We start from the raw sequence: 20786 nt of genomic DNA, 5'->3' as shown, positions 1-20786 counted from the left end.
CCTGGCACCTGGCAGTAAGTGCTTAGCAGTGCCTGATACATAGGTAACAAGACTGGCTAAGCTATCACGTACACAGTCCTTACTTCATTTGAATTGGGACATGGCATTTTGTTGCTTTTCAGTGGCTATTATAAAAAGGAGGTAGATTCTTAGCTCTGCTACTCATAAGGCACTTGCTTGACACATGGCTTCTTGAGGTCTGTTTTTCTCACTTGCAAAAATGAAGGGGATGAGGGCAGCTAGGTGGCACATTGGATAGAGCACCGGCCCTGGAGTCAGGAGGACCTAAGTTCAAATCTGGCCCCAGACACTTGACACCCTGAGCAAGTCACTTAACCCCGACTGCCTTGCAAAAAAATTTTTTTAAATGAAGAGGACGATCTCGATGAGGTCCATCCCACATCTAAAAATTCCCATTCTAAACCATGACATTACAAAAGTGTTTGGATAATTATTTACAATAGTATATTTAGTAAAATATTCACTCACAATTTTAAATTAATCCATCAAGGTTTATTTTATCTTCAAATATTTATTTACAAACTACATTCAAACATGGAAATATGCTCTTCAGCCTCCCAAGATTATGCCTAAGTAAACGAAAGGCATTGCGGCCCAGTGGATAGGCCCAGGTTCCAGTCCCATCTCTGACACACACACTGGCTGCGATCCTCGGCAACTCACTCAACTTCTTGGTGCTCTAGGCAAGTCTCAGGCGATAAACTGCAGAAAGGATGCCTACCAGCTCTGGCAGAAAGTTCCCTAACCAGGGAGTTTCCAATACCAACGAAACCACAGGTGCAGTCCTTGTTCCCTAAATGGGAACCAACACCCTGCCAATTCCCTGACCAGACTCCTGCAGTGCTGCATTGGCTAGTCTCACTTAACCCATGCGACAGAACACAAAAACTCCCTTCAAAACTCAGAAGGTGAGAAAAAGTAAAATTTCAACACTATCCACTGGCAGGTGTCCTTGGAGCTGTACAGCTTACATCCGCAACGCCTTTCATTCTTCTAAACGCCCCTTCATGTCCAATACTGATCTAGTGGTGGGCCGACGCAGCTCCGTGGTTTTCAGTGTTCTAAGTCTGCAGAGGCTGCACGTGGAGGGATCACTGCAAGTGAGGAAAGGTTCATTTCTGTGGGGGACCTCTCTGTAGCACATACAACATAGGTGTAAGCCTACTGGAAGCAGTTAAATGGGCAAGTCTGTTTTTTAAAACCCTAATTCTACATTCTGAAAAAATACAAAATTTGTGCAAAAGCTATACCTTACAGTGAAAATTTCTCACAAAAGTTATCAAGCTTTCTACACAATGCAATTAAAAACAACAACAACAACAACAATAAACCAGAGGTTGTGCTTGAAGTCATAGAAATGCCCTCACTGGATCAGCAAAATGCCTGTACAGTGCATTTATAATTACATACGCAGATTTTACATTCAAATTGTTTGAGAGGTACAAATCCTGGGAGTCTTTGCTAAGAAGCCCAAGATAGATAATTATCCTGAATTTCCTTTAAGAAACATAATAGCACTTAGTCCACAAAATTCACTCTCTTTTCAGTTGCTTCCCTACTAAGTCCTCATGAGATTTTTCTTTTATATCTCTTTAGTTTGATCATCTTCTTCAAGCTTCCTGATTTCATTTTTTAAACAATTGATAGTTTCACGACTTGCTTTTAATCTCTCTTTAAGTTCAGCAATTTCAAAGCTTGTTTTTTTCTTGGCAGCTTCTAATTTTTCTCTGGTTTTTACTTCAAGTTCAGCAACTGGGAAGAAAAAAAATGATAAATCATTTTTATTATTTTCATATAAAAATATCTCTAATACACATCATATGATTGTAGTTTAATTTTCAGATAAAAGTTTTCCATAATATTTAGCAAACATGGAAAATCAATCCTTAAAGTTTTATCTCACACTGAACAAATGTGTCTATTTTTACTTTTGCTTTGTCTGATATCATGATTGCTACCCATTTTTTTTCACTTCAGCTGAAGCATAATATATTCTGCTCCAGTCTTCTACCTTTACTCTGTGTGTCTCTTGTAAACAACATATTGTAGGATTCTGCCTTTTAATCCACTCTGCTATCCGTTTTCATTTTATGGGAGAGTTCATCCCATTCACATTCACAGTTACGATTACTGTGTATTTTCCTCCATCCTGTTTTTCCCATTTATACTTTTCTCTCTGTCTCTTCTTTCACCCTGACCTTCCTCACCAATGATGTTTTGCTTCTGGCCTCTGCCTCTCTCCATTTGCCCTCCTCTTTATCAGGCTACCTCCCTTTTCTTGTTCCCCTCCCCTCCTATTTCCCTATAGGATAAGATAGATTTCCATACCCAACACAGTGTGTTCCTTCTTTGAGCTAAATCTGATGAGAGAAGGTTCAAACAATGCTTACCTCTCCTCCCTTCTTTCCCTTCACTATAATAGGTCTTTCGCGCCTCTTCATGTGATATAATTTACCCCACTTAAGAAGAACAATTTTGAAAGTAATGAATTTACTATATATCTTTTCCCTGTTAATGAATAATTTATACTGAAGTTATACCTTGAGTCAACTTAGTCTCAACAGACTCCAGTCTTAAAGATTTTTGCCTTAAAGGGTTAATATATAATACCTTAAGAGAGGGTGAGCTGTTAGTCTGGATATTTACAGTAATTAGCCACTGTTTTTCTGGTTTTTATTCAAATATGGTCTACCTCAGAGAGACCTTCTTACAACAAAAGCTTTCCTTGTTCTGGACGAGTTCTCAGAGCCTCTACTGAGAATAGCAAAGAATGTGGTCACAGACCCAGAGATTTCCAATGAGGTCGATTTATCAATAAGATTGGTCACAAATTCATCAAAATGACTTCCTACTTCCTTCATAAAAATTGGCTTCAACGTTCCTCTTTTTCAATGTGCCTCTGCTGTCCACAGTCAGTATCTTTCTTGTCAGGTGCTGTTTCAAGTCAAATTGACCATTTTCTGGCATCTGCAGAGTCTCTTCCTGTGTGTACAATCTCTTCTTTATGTGGACTTTTCTTTTCTTCATCTTTTTCTTTAGATATGAACCAGTGACTTCTTATAAAAGGGTGCTTTTTATCCAACACAATGTTGGGTAACTGGGTGGCAATGGCTTTCCTGGAGACAGTGAACCAGCAAGTGTAGCTGTGCACTCAACTAGTTAGAAGCCCCAGTCCGCTTTGGTGCTACCTGCCCCCAGGCCAAGGAGATAGAGTTCCTGGGATTACTTCTGTTCTTTTGGGTCTCTTCCACCCCACCCCCAATATGCTCTTAAAAAAGCAAGCCATATGAAATGGAAATTCATATTCTCTTTTATGTTTAAATTCAAAATTTTTAAAGTCCAAAAAAACTTTTTAGAAAAAAACACAAACACCATTACACTCCTATACCTGAGCTGCAGATAATCATGCTGAATGGGTCCACTATAAATTTATGCTATCTAGCCTCAACTTGGCTTTCCTTGGTGCATGGGAATCCTAATCACTTATCTCTTTTTCTTTTTTTTTTTTTTTAAGGCAATTGGGGTTAAGTGACTTGCCTAGGGTCACACAGCTAGTAAGCTAGTTTCAAGTGTTTGGTCTGAGGCCAGATTTGAACTCAGGTACTCCTGACTTCAGGGCTGGTGCTCCATCCACTGCACCAGCTAGCTGCCCCCCACTTATCTCTTTTTCAATCTCTTCACAGAGGATCATTCCAAACCTTCTGAACCTTTCCTCCTCTTCACAGTGACCTCACTGACTACCTTGCTAAGAAGATCTGGGCCATGTAAAGGGAACTTCCTCAACGATCCTAATTCTTGCAGAAGAGAAGTTAATGGATTTATATATACCCTGGATACCATCTCTTCCATCACCTTGCTTCATTAGTCATCATTCCATTTTGTCTCATGCATTTTCCATTTCCTCTATTCTACTGGGTTCTTTCTCTCAACTTACAAATATGCACTGGTCTCCTTTATCTTTAAAACAGTAATAAAAAGCTTTTCTTTGCTTCTCCCAATTCCTCAAGCTACCATTTCCCTTCTCTTCTGACTCATTCCTAGAAAGAGTATCCTATACTCACTCACTCTCCAACATCTTGTAACCTGGCTTCTGCCCAAACCACTCTACTGAAATAGACTATTTCTATGACCCTTACCAAATTCAATGGTCTTTCTTCTATCATGATCCTATTTGACTTCTCAATAGCATAAGACACTGTGGACTATTCCCTCCTTTCCTTGGTTCCCATGACTCTACTCTAGTGCTTTTCTGCCTCTCTGATCATATCTCCTCTCTTTTATTAGCTCATCTTTGTCTTGGTCCTTAAACATGAATTTACCCTCAAGTTCTGTCTTAGGTTTCTCCTTCAGAATATCCATCCACTTGCAGTTCAATCCTTCTATCCAGACAACATTTCTCTAGAAACTAGTACTGTATTTCTAGTATGCCAGACTCCTAATAGTAACTGAAGACATCTCCTTTTCCTTTACCCTGTACAAAAGCAATCAATGTCTTGTTTATGCCTTGGCCCCTCCTTTTACTCCCACTGCAACTACCTTAATTTTAGGTCTACTGCCTAAAGTCTCTCTTCTCAAACCATCTTCTGTAAGTAATTTTAGGGCATCACTGTGATGTCACTTGTCAATTAAAAAATGGCCACCATTTCAATGCCTATTGAGTCAGATAGCTACTTGACTGACATTCAAGGCCTTCCACAACCTACTCCAACCTATCTTTACAGATTTCATATTATTTTCCTTGATGTGTTCTACACTGCAACTGAACTGAACTGTTCTCTAGCACCTGATCTCTTCCTGCTTAGATGAATACAACCTGAGGAGTTTTAATTGAAATGGCACTTAAAAATTTTCTGCCATGAACAGATACTTACTGCAGAGATGGATGTTCATCCACATGGGAAAGAAGTTACATTTTGAAATATTCTGGTTATGTTGATGATTCAGAAAGGAAATGACCCATAATCTAAACAATATCTTTCCCATACATAGCATTTTTTAATATTTCAAGGTGATCTCACACAAACATAATCTTACTTTATCCTCACAAGTAGGCAGAGAAAATAAGCATCTCTATCTTTCAGATGAGGAAACAGAAGCACAAAAATAGTTAAATGATTTATTCAAGGTCAAGGCAGAAATGGAACTAGAACCGACATTTTCTAATTCCCAGTCCAGTCTTCTTTCATGTTAATGTAAAGACAACCAATTCTGTACAATGGAATAAATTTTAATCCCACATTTTACAATTTTCAAATGTAAAATTCCCCAAATTATAGGACAACTGATATGGATGAAAAAAAAACGCTCATGTGTCCATAGGACAGAAAATTATAATTTTGCAGATTCAAGTTTTTTCCACAAAGAATTTTGAAACAGATATTGAAATACAACAAATGTTAAGGTGGGGAGAGGTCATCAAAATTTACATTAGCAAAAGATAAATACAAATAGAAAAAGCAGGACGGAAATCTCAAGAGTGTGTTGTGTGAATCTGACTTTTTGATGTCTAAAAGTAGCACTACTTTGGGAGACATTTTGAATATACTTTGTTGCATCTTAACACTTACATAATTTACTTAAATAAAAATTTTTTATTAGCAATAATGACATCATGTAGCCAATCACAAAATAAAGTTCCATGATAATGTATGTAAATCATTATGTATTTTAACACTTACATTCTGTTTCATGCTTATAGGCTCCTAAGGTTAACTGGCGAGATGTTGTTAATAACTGTTGCATCATTGCTGTTGGATCTTGAAATATCTAGAAACAACAATATAAAATAAATTTTAAGGCTTTCCCTTAAAAAAATGATTTGAGGTCTCATTCAAAAAAAATCTTACCATTTCATCATAGAACTCAGAAACCACAGTCTTTTTCCCCAGCATTGCATTGGTGTCTGACTGAAACAGCTTTAATAAGTGATAAAGTGTTACCTATAAATAAAAATAGATGACATGTAAGTATAGTATTTTCCATTATCATCACAAAATATGTCAGTCATGCGACTGTGTTAAGCAAAGACAGTGCCAATATAACAATAACATTCATTTATGTAGAACTTTAGGGTCGATAAGTGATTTACATACCTTTTGTTAACATGATCCTCACAACAACCAGCTCTAAACTAGGTATTATTATAATCTTTATTTTATAGATGAGGAAATTGAGGCTGAGAGAGGTTAAATGACTTACCCAGGATCATACAGCTGGTGTCTGAGGTAGGATTTGAATTCAGGTCTTCCCATTCCCCATGCCTACAATGCTTTCCCCTCCTCACTCTGCTTCCTATCTTCTCAGGCTTCTTTAATACTCACCTCAAATCCTACCTTTGCTCGAGGCCTTTCCTGATCCTCCCCTGCTACACTGCTACTACTTGCCTTCCCCTCAGCAGACAGACACACACATCTATATACGTATGAATATACAGACATCTACATCTATTATGTATATAGACACACATACATCTATACACATTTGTACATACAGGCATATACATGTGCCTAAATATATAAATGTACACACACATATTTATATACACATGTAATATAAATAGCTACATGCTGTGTCTCCATTAGAACGTGAACTTCCTGCGGGCAGGAACCATGTCTTTTTTTGCTTTTTTTTCAGAACAATGCTTGGGTACAGAATAAACAATGAATAAATGCTTACTGAATGACTGATTCAATTGACTAGGTGTCCCAACATCAAGTCCAGTGGTATCTGCCATACCACGTTGAATTCCAGACTTTGTTTCACTGACTTGGTGAAAGAAATCACCTAATGTCTTTATGCAGTTTCCTCATCTTTTAAAGATAATTACAGTGACCCTTTCTTGTTATGAAGAGAGGGGACAGAACCAGTAATGAATGGTCTGTAAAGCCCTTTCAACTATGCAAAGTGTTTATTAAAGATTAATATTGCTTTCAATTCCTTCAAAAAGACAGAATATCACATCAACTGGTGATGTCAATTCCATACATAACATTAAACCCACTGTCAGATAAATAATTTTCATCATCATCATAATAATTAATATTTCTATAGTGCCTACTATGTACACTGTGCTAAGTGCTTCACACATACTACTTTTGGTCTTCATAACAACTGTGTGGGGAAGGAACTATTACTACCCCCATTTTGCAGTTAAATAACCACCTAAGTTCTCAGAGTTAAGTGTGAGGCTGGATTTGATCGTGGGTTTTCCAGACTCCAGGCCTGGCTCTATTCACTGCTCTGTCAGCTTCCCCAAAACAGGTGCTCTCAAATTCCACATTACCAAACAGTTTTCTTTTTTTAAGCAAACAAACCAGGATTATTGGGAAAAGCTCAATAAAGGTGAACTGTCTTTTATACATTATGTGTGATGCTCAAGACTGCAGCTAAGCACATAACAAATGCTAATAAAATGAAAATGTTGTGTTTAAAACGAACAATTAACACATGCCTATAAAGAACAGGGGTGGCAAAGGTGATCTGTTAACCAGTTCTGTCAAGCAGGTGACTATGCCTGAGGTACTTATGACCAGTGACAACAGTGATCATAAGTCTGAAATTATCAATAACTAGCAAAGGAAAAATACTAAGACCAAGTAACCATATCATTAACTTGATGCTGATACTAATAAGATGTTAGTATTGGCATCAAGTCAAAATCATTAAAAATCTTATTTTAACTCTAGTCTATGGGCTAAATTATTTGCACATTCCAGAAAGAGAGGTATATTCAGTTTATACAGCTTTAACAGGGAAAACACACACACACACACATACACATACACACACACACACACACACACACACACACACACACTCTCTCTCTCTCTCTTATCATCTTCATTGTCAAACATATTCTTTCCCCATTCCCACACCGAGGAGCCATCCCTTGTAACAAAAAGTAAACTAGAGAAAAACAGTTCAGCAACACTAGCTGACAGAGTCTGACAGTATATGCAATGTCTAACAAGGCTGCTTAGTAACAGAGATCATTTCTCTCAGCAGACAGAAAACGGTTAAGAATCTGTCAAGCAATATTGTGGAAGCACTTGAATTGGGAGGGGAGAAATTGGTTTGGATCAGGTCTAAAACATTTTTGTGCCATGAACCCCAATGGCAGTTTGGTGATGTCTATGGACCCCTTCTCAGAATAATTTTTTTTTTAAAAATCTATCACTACATTTTCATAATGTCTATTATTTTAGAACTCATTTTATGCTCCCAATTTTTAATTTAATATTCTATTTCCGGTCCAATTACACGTAAAAACAATTTTAACATTCTTCCCCATACCCCCCAATTTTGAGTTCCAAATTCTCTCCCTCCCCCAGAAGGCAATCAATTTGATATAGGTTATAGAAGTACAGTCATCATGCCAAAATGTTACTTACAGGTCTTTCATTAGGATCAATGAAAAATATTTTGATGATTATTTCAAATTCACCCCAACCTGTTTCTGTAATCTCATATGGTGGCTTAGTAACAACTGAAAAGGGAAAAAAAAATAACATCAATGCAAACAACTGCTTTCTATTTTATTTTTAAAAATACTTTATAAATTAAAAATCAAAATAACATACCTCTTAAAGGATTACCATAGCTTTCATGCAATTTAAATTGGATTTTCTTCACATATGCTGACATATCCTAAAATAAAAGCACAATAACAGATTATGTTCTACTATTTGCAAATTAAAAGCACTAGGGGAACAGTAAATTGCGTAGGTAATATTTTAATTTAAAAAAAAGTGCCTCCAAAATACTTTTAGCTTGAACACTCAATTATTTTTAATTGTATAGGAAAGTTGGTGGTAAATACTTTTGTGTCCTACAAAGAATCAACCCCCAATTAATCTATTTTAAAGCCCAGACTTGCAATACAGGAAATTTACCTATATAAGACTATGTTCTTGGAAAAAGACTGTTGACTAGAATTTTTCCAAAGGGAAAAAATAGCAAATATGGGCATCATGTTCTTTACCAGGGGCCTGAGGCCTAGCTTTTTGTAGAAATGATCATAAACATAATATTCAATCATCTATAAACAAAATAAATGTATAGTATAAAACTTGACAGAGTAAATATGACTAGATTAAACATAATTAATCTCACAGAGAATCAAATTTTGGTTCAAGGAGGAAAAAAATAACAACTATCATTGGAAGTCTTTTTGTGGAGGTTGGATTTGTGGATTTTTTTATGGAGGAAACTTGCAATTTAGCTATCTAGGCTTGGCTGAGATATCTGAGGTCTTTCTCAGCTCTAAGATTCCATCATCCTAAGTCACTTGATGCTTTGGTCTTCAGGTTCCTTATCTATACATTGTGTGGCATAACAGAAACATCAGTTAACTGGGGAGACAGGAAAGCTGGATTCTAGTCTGAGCTCTGCCACTAACTAGCTATGTGACCCCGAAAACGGTCTTTCCGTTGCTGTGGGCCCCAGCTTCTTCATTTAAAAAGTGAGGAGTTTGGACAAAATGAGCTGTAAGATCTCTTGCATCGATAATATTCCAAGTCACATAAAACTTTTTAAAATGATAACATTGTAGCATACTGTATAAAGTTCTTAATGTTTTCATAATTCTGCTTTACTTCTATGCAATAAATCAAGTCAAAGAATACTACCAATGTCATATAATTCAGCTGGATAAACTGGGAAAACAGTAACAGGTATTTGAAAGGGGACTTCTGGGGACACTTAAGGCACCTGATAACTTGATAAACACCTCTGGATTACTACCTTCTTTTTCTTATTATAAATTTCCTAGCACCAAGAATAGGCATTAGAGATAAAACTCTTCAGTTTTCTTTGGATGCTATCAATTAGCTCCATCTCCTGTTATAGTAGACATATCTGGTCTTTATGAGTCAATTCTTTTTTTGCATTCATCATCTCTGATCCTTCACCACACTGTTGCTTCCAGCTTGAAAGCACACAGTGTTGAGTAGGGTCATGAATCTACAAAACGAAGTCTTTCCCATTTTAACCACAAATCCTGTACTTTTCCTAATAATGGTGTGTTTCAATTTTTCCTAGAACACAGCCTTTTACTTTATTTGCCCTGTTAAGTATGTTTAAGGATGCTACGTGACTATAAACCAGATTGAATTATTTTCTAACAATTATACTGGAAATTACAAATTCAAATGAATGCTGTTCTTCAAAGTATCTTACAATTTAGACTGGAAGTCATTGACTCAAATGGAGCAGCTATTGTTCAAAACAATTTTGAAATTCCTCTTTAAGAACTGCCTCCTGAAATGCTTCATAAGAACCAGCTTGCTTCATGGAGCTTTTGCAATTTCCCACTCCACTCTTCAAATCAATCATTTGTATTACTTACTCATGCCACCACCTAAGTGGCCTGGATTTAATCACAGGACTTATATTATAGCTATTTGTCTATTTTTCTCATTCCCCTTCCATTCTGCAAACTCCAGGTGGGTAGGGACTGTGTGTGGTCTTTGTATACACAAGACCCAGCTAGCATAATGCCCTGGACACAGCAGATGGTTAGGTTAGCTTCTCTTCTCTGCCATTTCCCTTGCATTGGAGTAAACCACCCACAAACTTAAAGAGCATGACTATAAAGAGCATGTAAGCAAGCACTCCATGGACAGATAGATTGGCTTCTTCATGGAATTTCACTTATGTTTTCTTTCCTTTGACTTTTTGTTAATGGCTCTTAGCTTGAAATCTTAGGAGTCAGCTATGACTCTTTACTCTCATGCCCTATTACGAGCGAAATGTAATTGAATCTACCTCTACAACTGTCATGGCATCTAGACTCTCTTTCCCAATGCCACCAGTCTAGTGCAGGTTCTCATTCTCTCCTGCTTGGATACTGCAGTAGCGTCTTACTGGTTGGTTCCCTGCTCTAATCACCACTGCCAGGGTGATCTTGCTCAGGCACCACGACGATCACTTAATTCTCCTGTCCAGAAAACCTGCCGTGGGCTCTCACTGCCATAAGTACAAACTGTTAAGGCTGGCACTCAACCCTCAGTCTGACTCTAACCCCTCTTTCCCAGTCTAATCTAACAACATTTCCATTACTAAAGCCTATGTTACAGAGAAAATGAACCAGTCACGAGCTCTGGCCATCACTCTGCCCTGTCCTAGCTCCATCCTTTTGCTCATTGCATCTCCCAGGCCCAGAAGGGTCCCTCCGCAGGTGTCCCTGATGAAACACTTCCCTCTCTAAAAATAAGACTTCATCTTTTATGAAGCTTCTCTGTTCCTCTCAGTTGGAACTTCAAAATGCTTGGCTGCACTTCGGATGAGCTCTTGAGCTGGTGCTTACTGTCTAATCTGTACTGAACTTATTGCCGTACATGGCCAAACTTGAGAACACCGACCATGTCTGACTTCTCTTTTGTATTTTAAATGCCTAGCACAACTGGCTTTCAAAGTCCTTCATAACCCAGGTTCCGCTCCTGCCTTTCCAGTCTTTTTACATCTTACACCCTGACTCTCTGACCCAATGACACCGGCTTCCTGGCTGTTCCAGGAACAATACGTTCGATCTCTCAGCTCTAGGCATGTTCTCTGTCTGTCCCCCATACCCGGAATGTTCTACTGCCTCATCTCTGCCTACTGCCTTTTCTGGCTTCCTTTAAATCTCAACTAAAATCCCACCTTCTACAGGAAGCCTTCCCCCACCCAGCTCCTCTTAATTTCAGTGCCTTCCCTCTGTTCATTATTTCCAACTTATCCTGATTTTAGCCTGTTTGTACATATTTGTTGTTTCCCCGATTCTTTTGCCGCTTTTTGTATCCCCAAAGCTTAGTACAGTACCTAATACATAGCTCTTAATATTTACTGACTGACCAACATTACTGGTCCTAAATACGTTTACTGAATTGAAAGGTGACACTGCAGATATCTGGTTAAGATGACTACTTGAATTGTTTCAGATCAGCCTAGCTTTCACACATGTACTGCAATAAGGTCTGAAATAAGCACCAGCTTGAACAATGATCAATAAATTAAAAGAGTAACTAAGGGAAGTGCCTCCATCTGGTCCAGGATTACACAAAAAAGAACTTAGAATCCTGTGGGTGCTGTGAAAGGAGTTTCACCAGCAAGTCAGAGTATATTCGAGAGAACAACCCAGAAGACTGTAATTATGCCCTAGAGATGCTCCTGGGGCCCTGGGAACAGCAGTCCTAAGGCCAGGAAGCACCATGGTGGCCAAGAAACCTGCAGCATTCTGACAGCAAATTCAGGGCAGAGAGCGCTCAAAATGGGACTCCCCAAAATGGGCACTAGAAGTTTGTGGTATAGACACATTAGAGAAAGTGGATACAAGGAAACAGGTCAGGACGAAAGGGTGCCTGCCCATCCTAACCAAGAGTTCAGAAGAGTAACTCCATAACAACTACAAGCAGAGCCTCAGAGAAAAAAAATGTCTTGGCTGTAAGTACTACAAGAGTACCCTGGAAAAATGAAGTGACAGATAAAAAAGCAGATTAAAAACAAAGTGAAACAATGGCTGTGAAATAAAGAACTGAGAAATGAATATATAAATTAGAACAGAAGATCTTATCCAACCAAGAGATTCCATGAAAATTATTAGACTTGAGAACAGGGACTACTTTTTGCCTTTCTTTGAATCCTCAGTGCTTAGCAATGAGCTAAGCTAAATTTGTTTGCTGAATGACTGAATCAAATAGAAATCAATGATTCCAAGACACAACCAATAAATAATAGAACAAAGTCGAATGACTGAAAAAAATATTAAAAAGCTATCTACAATTTTTAAAAAGCCTGGAATACAAGGAGAGATAATTTAAGAATCTTAAAGTTCCTGAAAACCATGACAAAAAAAAGCCTGGATATTTCAAGAAATTATGAATGAAAACAGGCCAAACCTATAAAAATCAGGAGACAAAGTAAAAACAGAAAGAATTAAGTCACTCCCTAAAATAAATCTCAAAATGAAAATTCCCAGAAATTTGGAGTTTCAAAATTAAACAGAAATTACTGCAATCATCTGAAAAGAAAGAATTCAAGTACCATAGAACCACAGTTAGTATCACATAGGATTCTGCAGCTGTTACTTTAATGGAGAATAAATCTTAAATCATGATGTTTCAAAGGCAAAAGATAAATGCATAAAACCAGGGATAAAGTGCTGCGCAAAACTAAATATAACCCTACAGAATGAGGAAAAAAATGACCTTTTAATAGAGCAGAGCACTTTTCAAGCATTCTTTGTAAAAAAAAAAAAAAACCTGAAACAAAAACCCTGGGGTGGGGTAGGGTCCAGACACTCCCTTAGTAGTCGTTAAATTGTGAGCTCCTCAAGACCAGGGACTATTTTTTTTGCCTTTCTTTGTATCTTTAGTGCTTAGCCCAATTACCGGCAAATAGTAAGTGACAGTGATGACTGACTGAGGCAGGATTGCCAAAGACTCCAATTATTAGGGGTAAGGACTCACTATTCAACAAAATCTCCCAGGAAAACTGGAAAGCAGAGTGGCAGCAATTTGATTAAAACTAACATCTAATACCATATAACCCAAGTTCCAAATGGATACATAACATAGATATAAAGGGTCACATCACAAATAAATTAAAGAAGAATGGAAAGGGATACTTTTCACAAATATAGATGGAGAAAGAATTCTTGAACAAACAAGGGCCAGGAAAGATCACAGCAGATAAAATGAATGCTTTTGCTTACATAAAACTGAAACATTTCAGTACAAGCAAAATCAAAGTAGGCTGAATTAGAAGGGAAATAGTTAACTAGGGGAAAAAAATCTTTACAGTAAATTTCTCTGATAAAGGCCACAGTATATAGGAAACTGATTTAAATATATAAGACAGACAATTATCATTCGACCATTCTCTTGAACATACGTTTACTTGTTACCAAGGAGTTTTTTTTTTTAATTAAGGGTGGGGGGTCAGGAAGGAGACATGAGCTAGTTAGTGATAGTGATATTCCACCTCCCAGACTCTAAGAGAAAACAGCATCATTGAGACAATTTTTTTAAATGTAGAGAACAGAAAAGGGTTCAGAGGGAGCCAAGTTCAGAGGGAGCTTTGAAGCTCACATTCTGAATTACATACCTTTAAAAAAAATCCAAAATAAAAACATTCACAATGATTAGTGGTTTCATATACAATCCTCTTATTCTGTTCTTTATATATGGAAACATTCATGTTTATTAGCATAAAATTCAAAGTAACAAAAAAATTAATTAAAATTCACCTTAAGTATTACAAAGTTGTAACATGGATATAACTCAATAAACAGCATCATAAAGGAAAATAACTAAGTTGAAGTATATATAATTTTACTAATGTAAGCATGTTTAAAACTTTTATTGCATCTACCATCCTAACTTTACATTTGTAGAAATTTAGTATTTCAAAATTGTTTCCCAATGTAAAACTAAAGCCAATGATTTAAGAATTATGTTACTATGCAAATAATACCTTACGGTATTTATTTTATATAAGACCCCTGCAGCAATGGAATACTTTCCAGTCCCAAATTTTAGGCTAATATAATATCTGTAGCATGTTTCTTACAGTCAGCAGCAATAGTCATACAAGTGGTGGTATTATAACCTTTGGGTAAGTTAAAAAATGTCCTCCCATGAAAATGGCAAACTAAAAATATATGACCTTAAGAACTTTATTATGTTTTGAGATATTTCAATGAAAATAAATTTAGAAAAACTGTTACAATTGTTTATAAAAGGCAAAAATATTTTTCTTACCTCATTCCTGTACGGCTTTACATATACCGTCCACTGATGAGTATGACCATCTTCTTCTCTTTTCTTTCCAAAATAACGAGCAACATTACCATAAACTATAGGTTTAACAATAGTAACCCCCTAAAAGAGAAATTATTTTAAAACTCACTAAACATTATATTATGACTCAAAAACTAATATTAGATAGAAGTCCTAACAATTTACTATAGCTGCCAGAGAGCCAATAATTCAATGGTAACATTTTTATTTCCTTACAGTACATCAATTTTGGATTAATTTTATAAATGTCTATAATGCACAAAGTTAAACATTATAATATATATAGTTCTTTTCTGGAAAATATGTGTAATGATTGTGCAAAACACTTTAAATGTAAATAGGAATAATTATTTAAACGTTTATCTTTTAAATTCTTTGATGCTATTTTATTGTTACTTGCCAGTCCAAACTAATTCAATTGCAAATAGGAATAATTTTGCTTGTGAAATTGATTAGACAATGAAAAGGTGTCAAAGTTTTTCTTCCACCAAAACTTTAACAATAAAGGCAGCAGGAAGCAGCTAGGTGACAGCAGATAAAGTGCTGGACTTAGAATCAGGAAGAACTGAGTCAAATCTAGCCTCAGACACTTGCTAGCTGTGTGATTTTGGGCAAGATCACTCTGTTTCAGTTTCTTCATCTGTAAAATGGTGATAATAACACCTACCTCCCAGGGTTGTTTTGAGGATAAAATAAAATGCAATGTTCTTTGTAAAGTGCTTTGCAAACCTTAAAGTGTTATAAAAATACTAATTATTATAAGCTTCTGATTTATACGTGATGCTAAAACACTACATGGCATGATACCTGTTTGTGGGAAGTAAAGCACAGTAAGTGAACAAATGCCATTCACTACAGGCTTAATCCTTGCAGCCTTCACCTTCATCAAACATTTAGCAAGTTCACACTTGGGGTACCGTTGTCATGGGCATTGTCAGCCTTTTGAAACAAGGTCCAACTGCCACAAGGTCCAGTCACTTACTCCATGTCCTTGACATATTTTAACACAAGTTGGCTGTTAAATATACACACAGGGTAGGATGTAGTACGGAGGGGAGAGAAGATAAGACAAGCAAATACCTTCAAATTCTGACAGTTCTCCAGTTAGAACAATCGATCAACAAGAATTTATTAAAGGGGCAGCTAGGTGGCACAGTGGATAGAGCACTGGCCTGAAGTCAGGAGGACCTGAGTTCAAATCCGGCCTCAGACCAAACACTTGACACTTACTAGCTGTGTGACCCTGGGCAAGTCACTTAACCCCAATTGCCTTTAAAAAAAAAAAAAAGAATTTATTAACCACTTAATATGTGCCAGGAGCTGCGGAGAGGGACTTCATCTGTGATTTCATTGGTACAGGGAGCTCCCTGACCAACACAAATCATCTAAGCAAAATTGGAAAGAGACAAAAAGTGAGACAGCCCTTGCCCTCAGGGGGGCTGATATTCTACTGTAGGAGGAGATCCATGTTCACACTTAAGTAAAAATTGATTTTTCTGAAGGGCAGCACCAGTTCTGTGATTTCCAAGGATGAGGAAATGCCCTTAATCAGTGTAGGTCAGCACCTACTCAGAAACTCTTAAGATTTTCTGGGGCACTGTGACTAGCTCAGGATTACACCTATTTATTTTCTTTAAAAGAATCACAAAGCAATTCTTCTCTCTCTATTTATTTGAACATACCTTTATATTAGGTTCACAGATTTAGAACTGGAAGGGATCTTGGAAGTTAGGAGTAGCCTGAGGCACTTCAAGGTCAAGTGCTTTTTCCCCAGGATCATTCAGCATTTACTCTCTTTATATTTCTTCTGTATGTTCTTGTATACCAGAGTCATAGATCTGGAGCTGGAAGGGACCTTTGTTGTTGTTGGTCGGTAGCGTCCGACTCTTCGTGACCCCATCTGGGGTTTTCTTTGCAGACAGTCTGGAGTGGTTTGCCATCTCCTTTTCTAGCTCATTTTAGAGCTGAAGAAACTAAGGCAAACAAGGCTAAGTGATTTGCTGAGGGCTGCCCAGCTAGTAAGTGCTGGAGAATGGATGTGAACTCATGAAGCTGCATCTTCCTGATTGCAGGCTTGGCACTCCATCTACTGCACCACCTAGCTGTGGAAGGGAGCTTGGAGGCTGTCAAATCCTACTCCCTTCTTGTTGCTTGTTCTTTGTTCTCCAAGGAGCTGACGCCATGACATCAAAGTGAACTGGATTTCAGTGAGGGAAAGCTGCTGTGCAAAGCCACTAGCCTCCAGAGCCCTCTGGGTCCAGCGGCCACATACAGATCAGGACAACTGGAGAAGGCCACGGATGTAGTAGGAGACCGTGGCCTTTTTAAGCTAATGTCTTTCCCAGGTCTCAGTTTGGCCTCCTACTCCTTTATTTTATAGATGGATGAATCAAGCATTTGTTAAAGGCTTACTACCTGGTAAGTAAGTATTGGGGATACAAGGAGAAAATGACAGTTCCTGACCTCAAGGAGCTCACATTCTAAGTGGGGGAGTCAGAACATACTGAAAGTTTGAATGCCCCTTCGTTAATGTCATTTCCACCGGTAAGATATCAGTTTCTGAGGCTGAACCATTTGAGAGTGCCAAGGATTTTGTCCTAATGAGGAAACCGAAGCTGACTTAATAAGTGACTGGTCTGGGGAGGCAGGATTTGAACCCCGCTCTTCCTTTTTCCCAAGTCCAGCCTTCTATCTACTGAACTACATACATCTTCCTTATCTCCTCAGAATGTAGGGAGTTTACTAGCAGTGTGACCGTGGGTAAGTCACTTAACTTCTGACCGCCTCAGTTTCCTCCTCGGTAAGCGGGGAATACCAACAGCACCCTACTTCACTGGGTTGTTGGGAGGATCAGCAGTACTAATATACACAAAGCACTTTGCAAGCGTTAAGGTGCTTGCAAAGCACTTCATAAATATACTAAAAATAGTAAATGATAAATAAATGCTAGCCATTATTATTATTAATCAAAAATGGGGTGTCCCCAAAGTCCGAGTGCAGTTGTTAGCACCGCTAGCTCTGTACCACCCTGTCCTTAGGGAGGGGGTTGTTTCATTGATTATATCTGTATCCTCGGCGCCCGGCACAAGGGTAGGCACAGAGCAGGCACCAAACACATGCTTGATGACAGATGATGACTGCGACGTCAGGGACGAGTCTCCCTAACAGCCCCTCCACGCGGTCTCCCGCAGGGATAAACACAGAGAGGCCAAGACTCAAATAAAAAGGAAGTCAGGGGAGGAGCCGGAGCAGTTGAACCGGAAGGAAAACAGCACGAGCGCCTCGCCCCTACCCTCCCTTCATTCTCGCTTTTCTCCCCTCCCCCCACTCCCGGTCGTTATCCGGCACCCCTCTTCCCCCCGGCCGACACCGACCTTCACTCTCCCGCCGGAGTCAGGCCCAAATTCGGCCATTCTCTTGAACATATTGCACCGGGGGAGAAGCCGCCGCCGCCACTGCTGCCACCGCCGCCGGGGAGAGAGGGCCGGGGCCCCTCAGCGGCGCCGAGCGCTCCTCCCGCCCGGGCCTCGCCGCCTGCCTGGTCCGAGAGGAGGCGAACCACCGGGGCCCGTGGGGCCGCGAGCCCGCCTGCTCCGCTGGGCAGCGTCCGTGAGGCCCATCCAGCCCCACGAGAGCGGGAGGAAGTGGGGGGAGGAGGAGGGAGCGGGCGAAGGGAACCGCGCGTGCCCGGGCGCGCGCCCTCCTGCGGGCTAGCTGCGCGCCACTGCGCCTGCGCGGGGTGGCTGCGTCGGCGGTGTCGCTGCGTCTGCACGCGCTAAGATGGGGCGGTTGTAAACGAACTGCTACCCGCGCTTTGTGGTTATCTTGTCACTTAATTCTCACAGCCCTGGAAGTTGGCAGGGGTTGGGGTGGTCTGTTATCCCCAGTTTACAGATGAGGAAAAGGAGGCAGACAGATTAAGCGACTTGCCCCGCTAGGTCGCTTTCGAACTCGAGTATTTCACCTCCGTAGAGAACCGGGAGCAGAAAGTGTCGCCCCCTCCTGGCTCCAGGCGGGAAGGACCGTAATGCACCTCCTCCTGTCTTTAGCGGAATTTTGCTGGAAATGTCCTGAAGTCCTGACAATTTATGTAGTTTTATTTTATGTAGTTTTATTTTACATCGTGTATTAGGGGCGTGCTGATAAACATTTAACAACTGGCTCTCTGAAATAACCTAAAGTTTCACCTGTAGGAGCTGTCTCCAGCACACCACTCCCTGTACCTTTGCTGGTTTATTAATTAAATAATCAATTTACTTAATTAAAATGATAAATTGTTTAAATTAATTTTTCGTTGACTCTTTAGGAATATGTAACCTAGGAATTCTTAAGGGTTTTTTTTTTTTGTATCATGATTCCCTTTTTTCAGTCTGGTGAAGCATATGGACCCCTTCTTAGAATAAGGTGTCTAAATACATAAAACACAATATTTAGTATTATGAAAGAAACCAATTATATTGAAATGCAGTTATTAAAATATTTCTGGTTAAGAACCTCTGCCCCAGATGGTATCTTTTCTTATGTGCAGAGGTGGCCTTTCCTGATGTCCCTTAATAATGCCTTCCCTCTGTTGGTTATCTCTATATACCTTGCTTGTGATTCTTTGTTTCGTTGTTGTCTCCCTCTTTACATTGTGAGGTCCTTGAGAGCAGGGACTTTTTTTTTTTTTTTGCCACATGAAGCCTATTCTGATTTCCACAAATGCTAAGGTCCTTCCAAATGACTTTGTATTTAACTATTTTATATTTATTTCCTTTATTGTATGTATACACACAAATGTGTATGTTTGTAAATTGACCACTCCATTAGAATGTAAGCTCATTAAGCAAAAAGCTTTTTTTATTCCTTATATTTGTATCCTCAGAGCCCTGCCTGCCACATAGGGCTTAATAAATGTGGATTGATTGATTGTTGTCTTGGTTAATTTTGCTGAACTTCTGGCTGAGTTAGGAGAGAGGAAGATATTTGAAGATCAATATGATGTTAAAACAAAAGATATCAATGAAAGAAAGAAAAAAAGGAAAGGAAGGAAGGAAGAAAAAAATTTTTGTCCTTGAAATACTCAAAAGCACTCGTGAATACTGGATGGAAGATGAGGCAACAGTACAGAAATACCGCATTCCCAAAAGTGGTGGTGATGGGAGCAGGACGGGGAATTTTGGAACAAAATACAGGAAATAAAACCCATTTTCATGCTGGAAAAAAAAAGACAATGGTAAGCCAACAAAAGATTTTAGAGCATGGGCATAATCTGATCAGACCCATGCTTTTTTCAAGATTTTGTCAGCTGTATGAATGGATTAGAGAAGGGCAGAGGCTCAGGTAAGACCAGCTGGGTCATGGTTCACGTGAAAAGTCATAAAGGATGAAAGTAGAATGGTGGCAGCAAAAGTGGAAAGAAGGAGCTGGACCAGTATTCTCAAACTTGTTTTGCTAATGGAATGGGATTCTTCTTGAGGTACATTATAGGAGAGTGTAGAATTTGCATATAGACATACAATTGCAAGTGTAAGTTTCATGCATTTAGTTCCATATGTAAGTTCCGTACATTTGGTGGCACCTCCCTTTGAGAACCACTGGGATAGACAACAGACTTGTTTGAATTGCGATTTTGTTTTCTTGTCAGTCAGAGTATTGGTAAAGAAACCTTTATGCCTTGGGGGTTAAATCAAAATGGCTAAAATCTCTACACACAGATCTCATATATATTTAGATGGAAGGAGGTACATAAGAATACTAATGCTTAGGCATTTGGGTGATGAATTCCTGGTTTTCCAGGATCTATCTGGGCCAAGCCAAATAGACCTATCACTAACCTCTTGCTTTAACAAATTGGCAACCAGAGTCCCAGTGACAATTTCTGAAGTGTGGAAGAAAATTGCAAGGATTCAAAGGAAGCTCCCTCAAAGTGATTAAAAACTAGAAAAAGAAATGCTGCAGTACTGATTGTTGAGGTTTTTGTAGTACTTTTTCATGATTCTGGGATTA

At 38.7% G+C, this 20786-nt stretch overlaps 1 protein-coding gene across 2 annotated transcripts; it reads right to left on the bottom strand.

The window, feature by feature from the left end:
- Positions 1-491: 491 nt before the first annotated feature.
- On the bottom strand, positions 492-18503 carry YEATS4 (YEATS domain containing 4). Of its 2 annotated transcripts, XM_020990234.2 has the most exons (8): positions 18173-18503; positions 15606-15788; positions 14760-14879; positions 8601-8667; positions 8412-8506; positions 5868-5960; positions 5700-5787; positions 492-1773 (listed from the first exon to the last, which is right to left on the bottom strand). In XM_020990234.2, exons 2-8 carry the CDS (start codon positions 15645-15647, stop codon positions 1604-1606), a joined length of 675 nt encoding a protein of 224 aa, XP_020845893.1. In that variant the 5' UTR covers positions 15648-15788; positions 18173-18503; the 3' UTR covers positions 492-1603. The 2 variants fall into 2 exon arrangements, with proteins under 2 accessions (XP_020845893.1, XP_020845892.1); XM_020990233.2 differs by lacking the exon at positions 15606-15788 and having other exon boundaries at positions 18173-18502.
- Between the last annotated feature and the right edge of the window lie 2283 nt (positions 18504-20786).

This window comes from Phascolarctos cinereus, unplaced genomic scaffold (genome assembly GCF_003287225.1).
Source record: "Phascolarctos cinereus isolate Bilbo 61053 unplaced genomic scaffold, phaCin_HiC Scaffold_1;HRSCAF=81, whole genome shotgun sequence".
NCBI classification, from domain to species: domain Eukaryota; kingdom Metazoa; phylum Chordata; class Mammalia; order Diprotodontia; family Phascolarctidae; genus Phascolarctos; species Phascolarctos cinereus.
The sequence above is the reverse complement of the archived record's forward strand: the minus strand, read 5'-3'. Positions and strand labels throughout refer to the sequence as shown.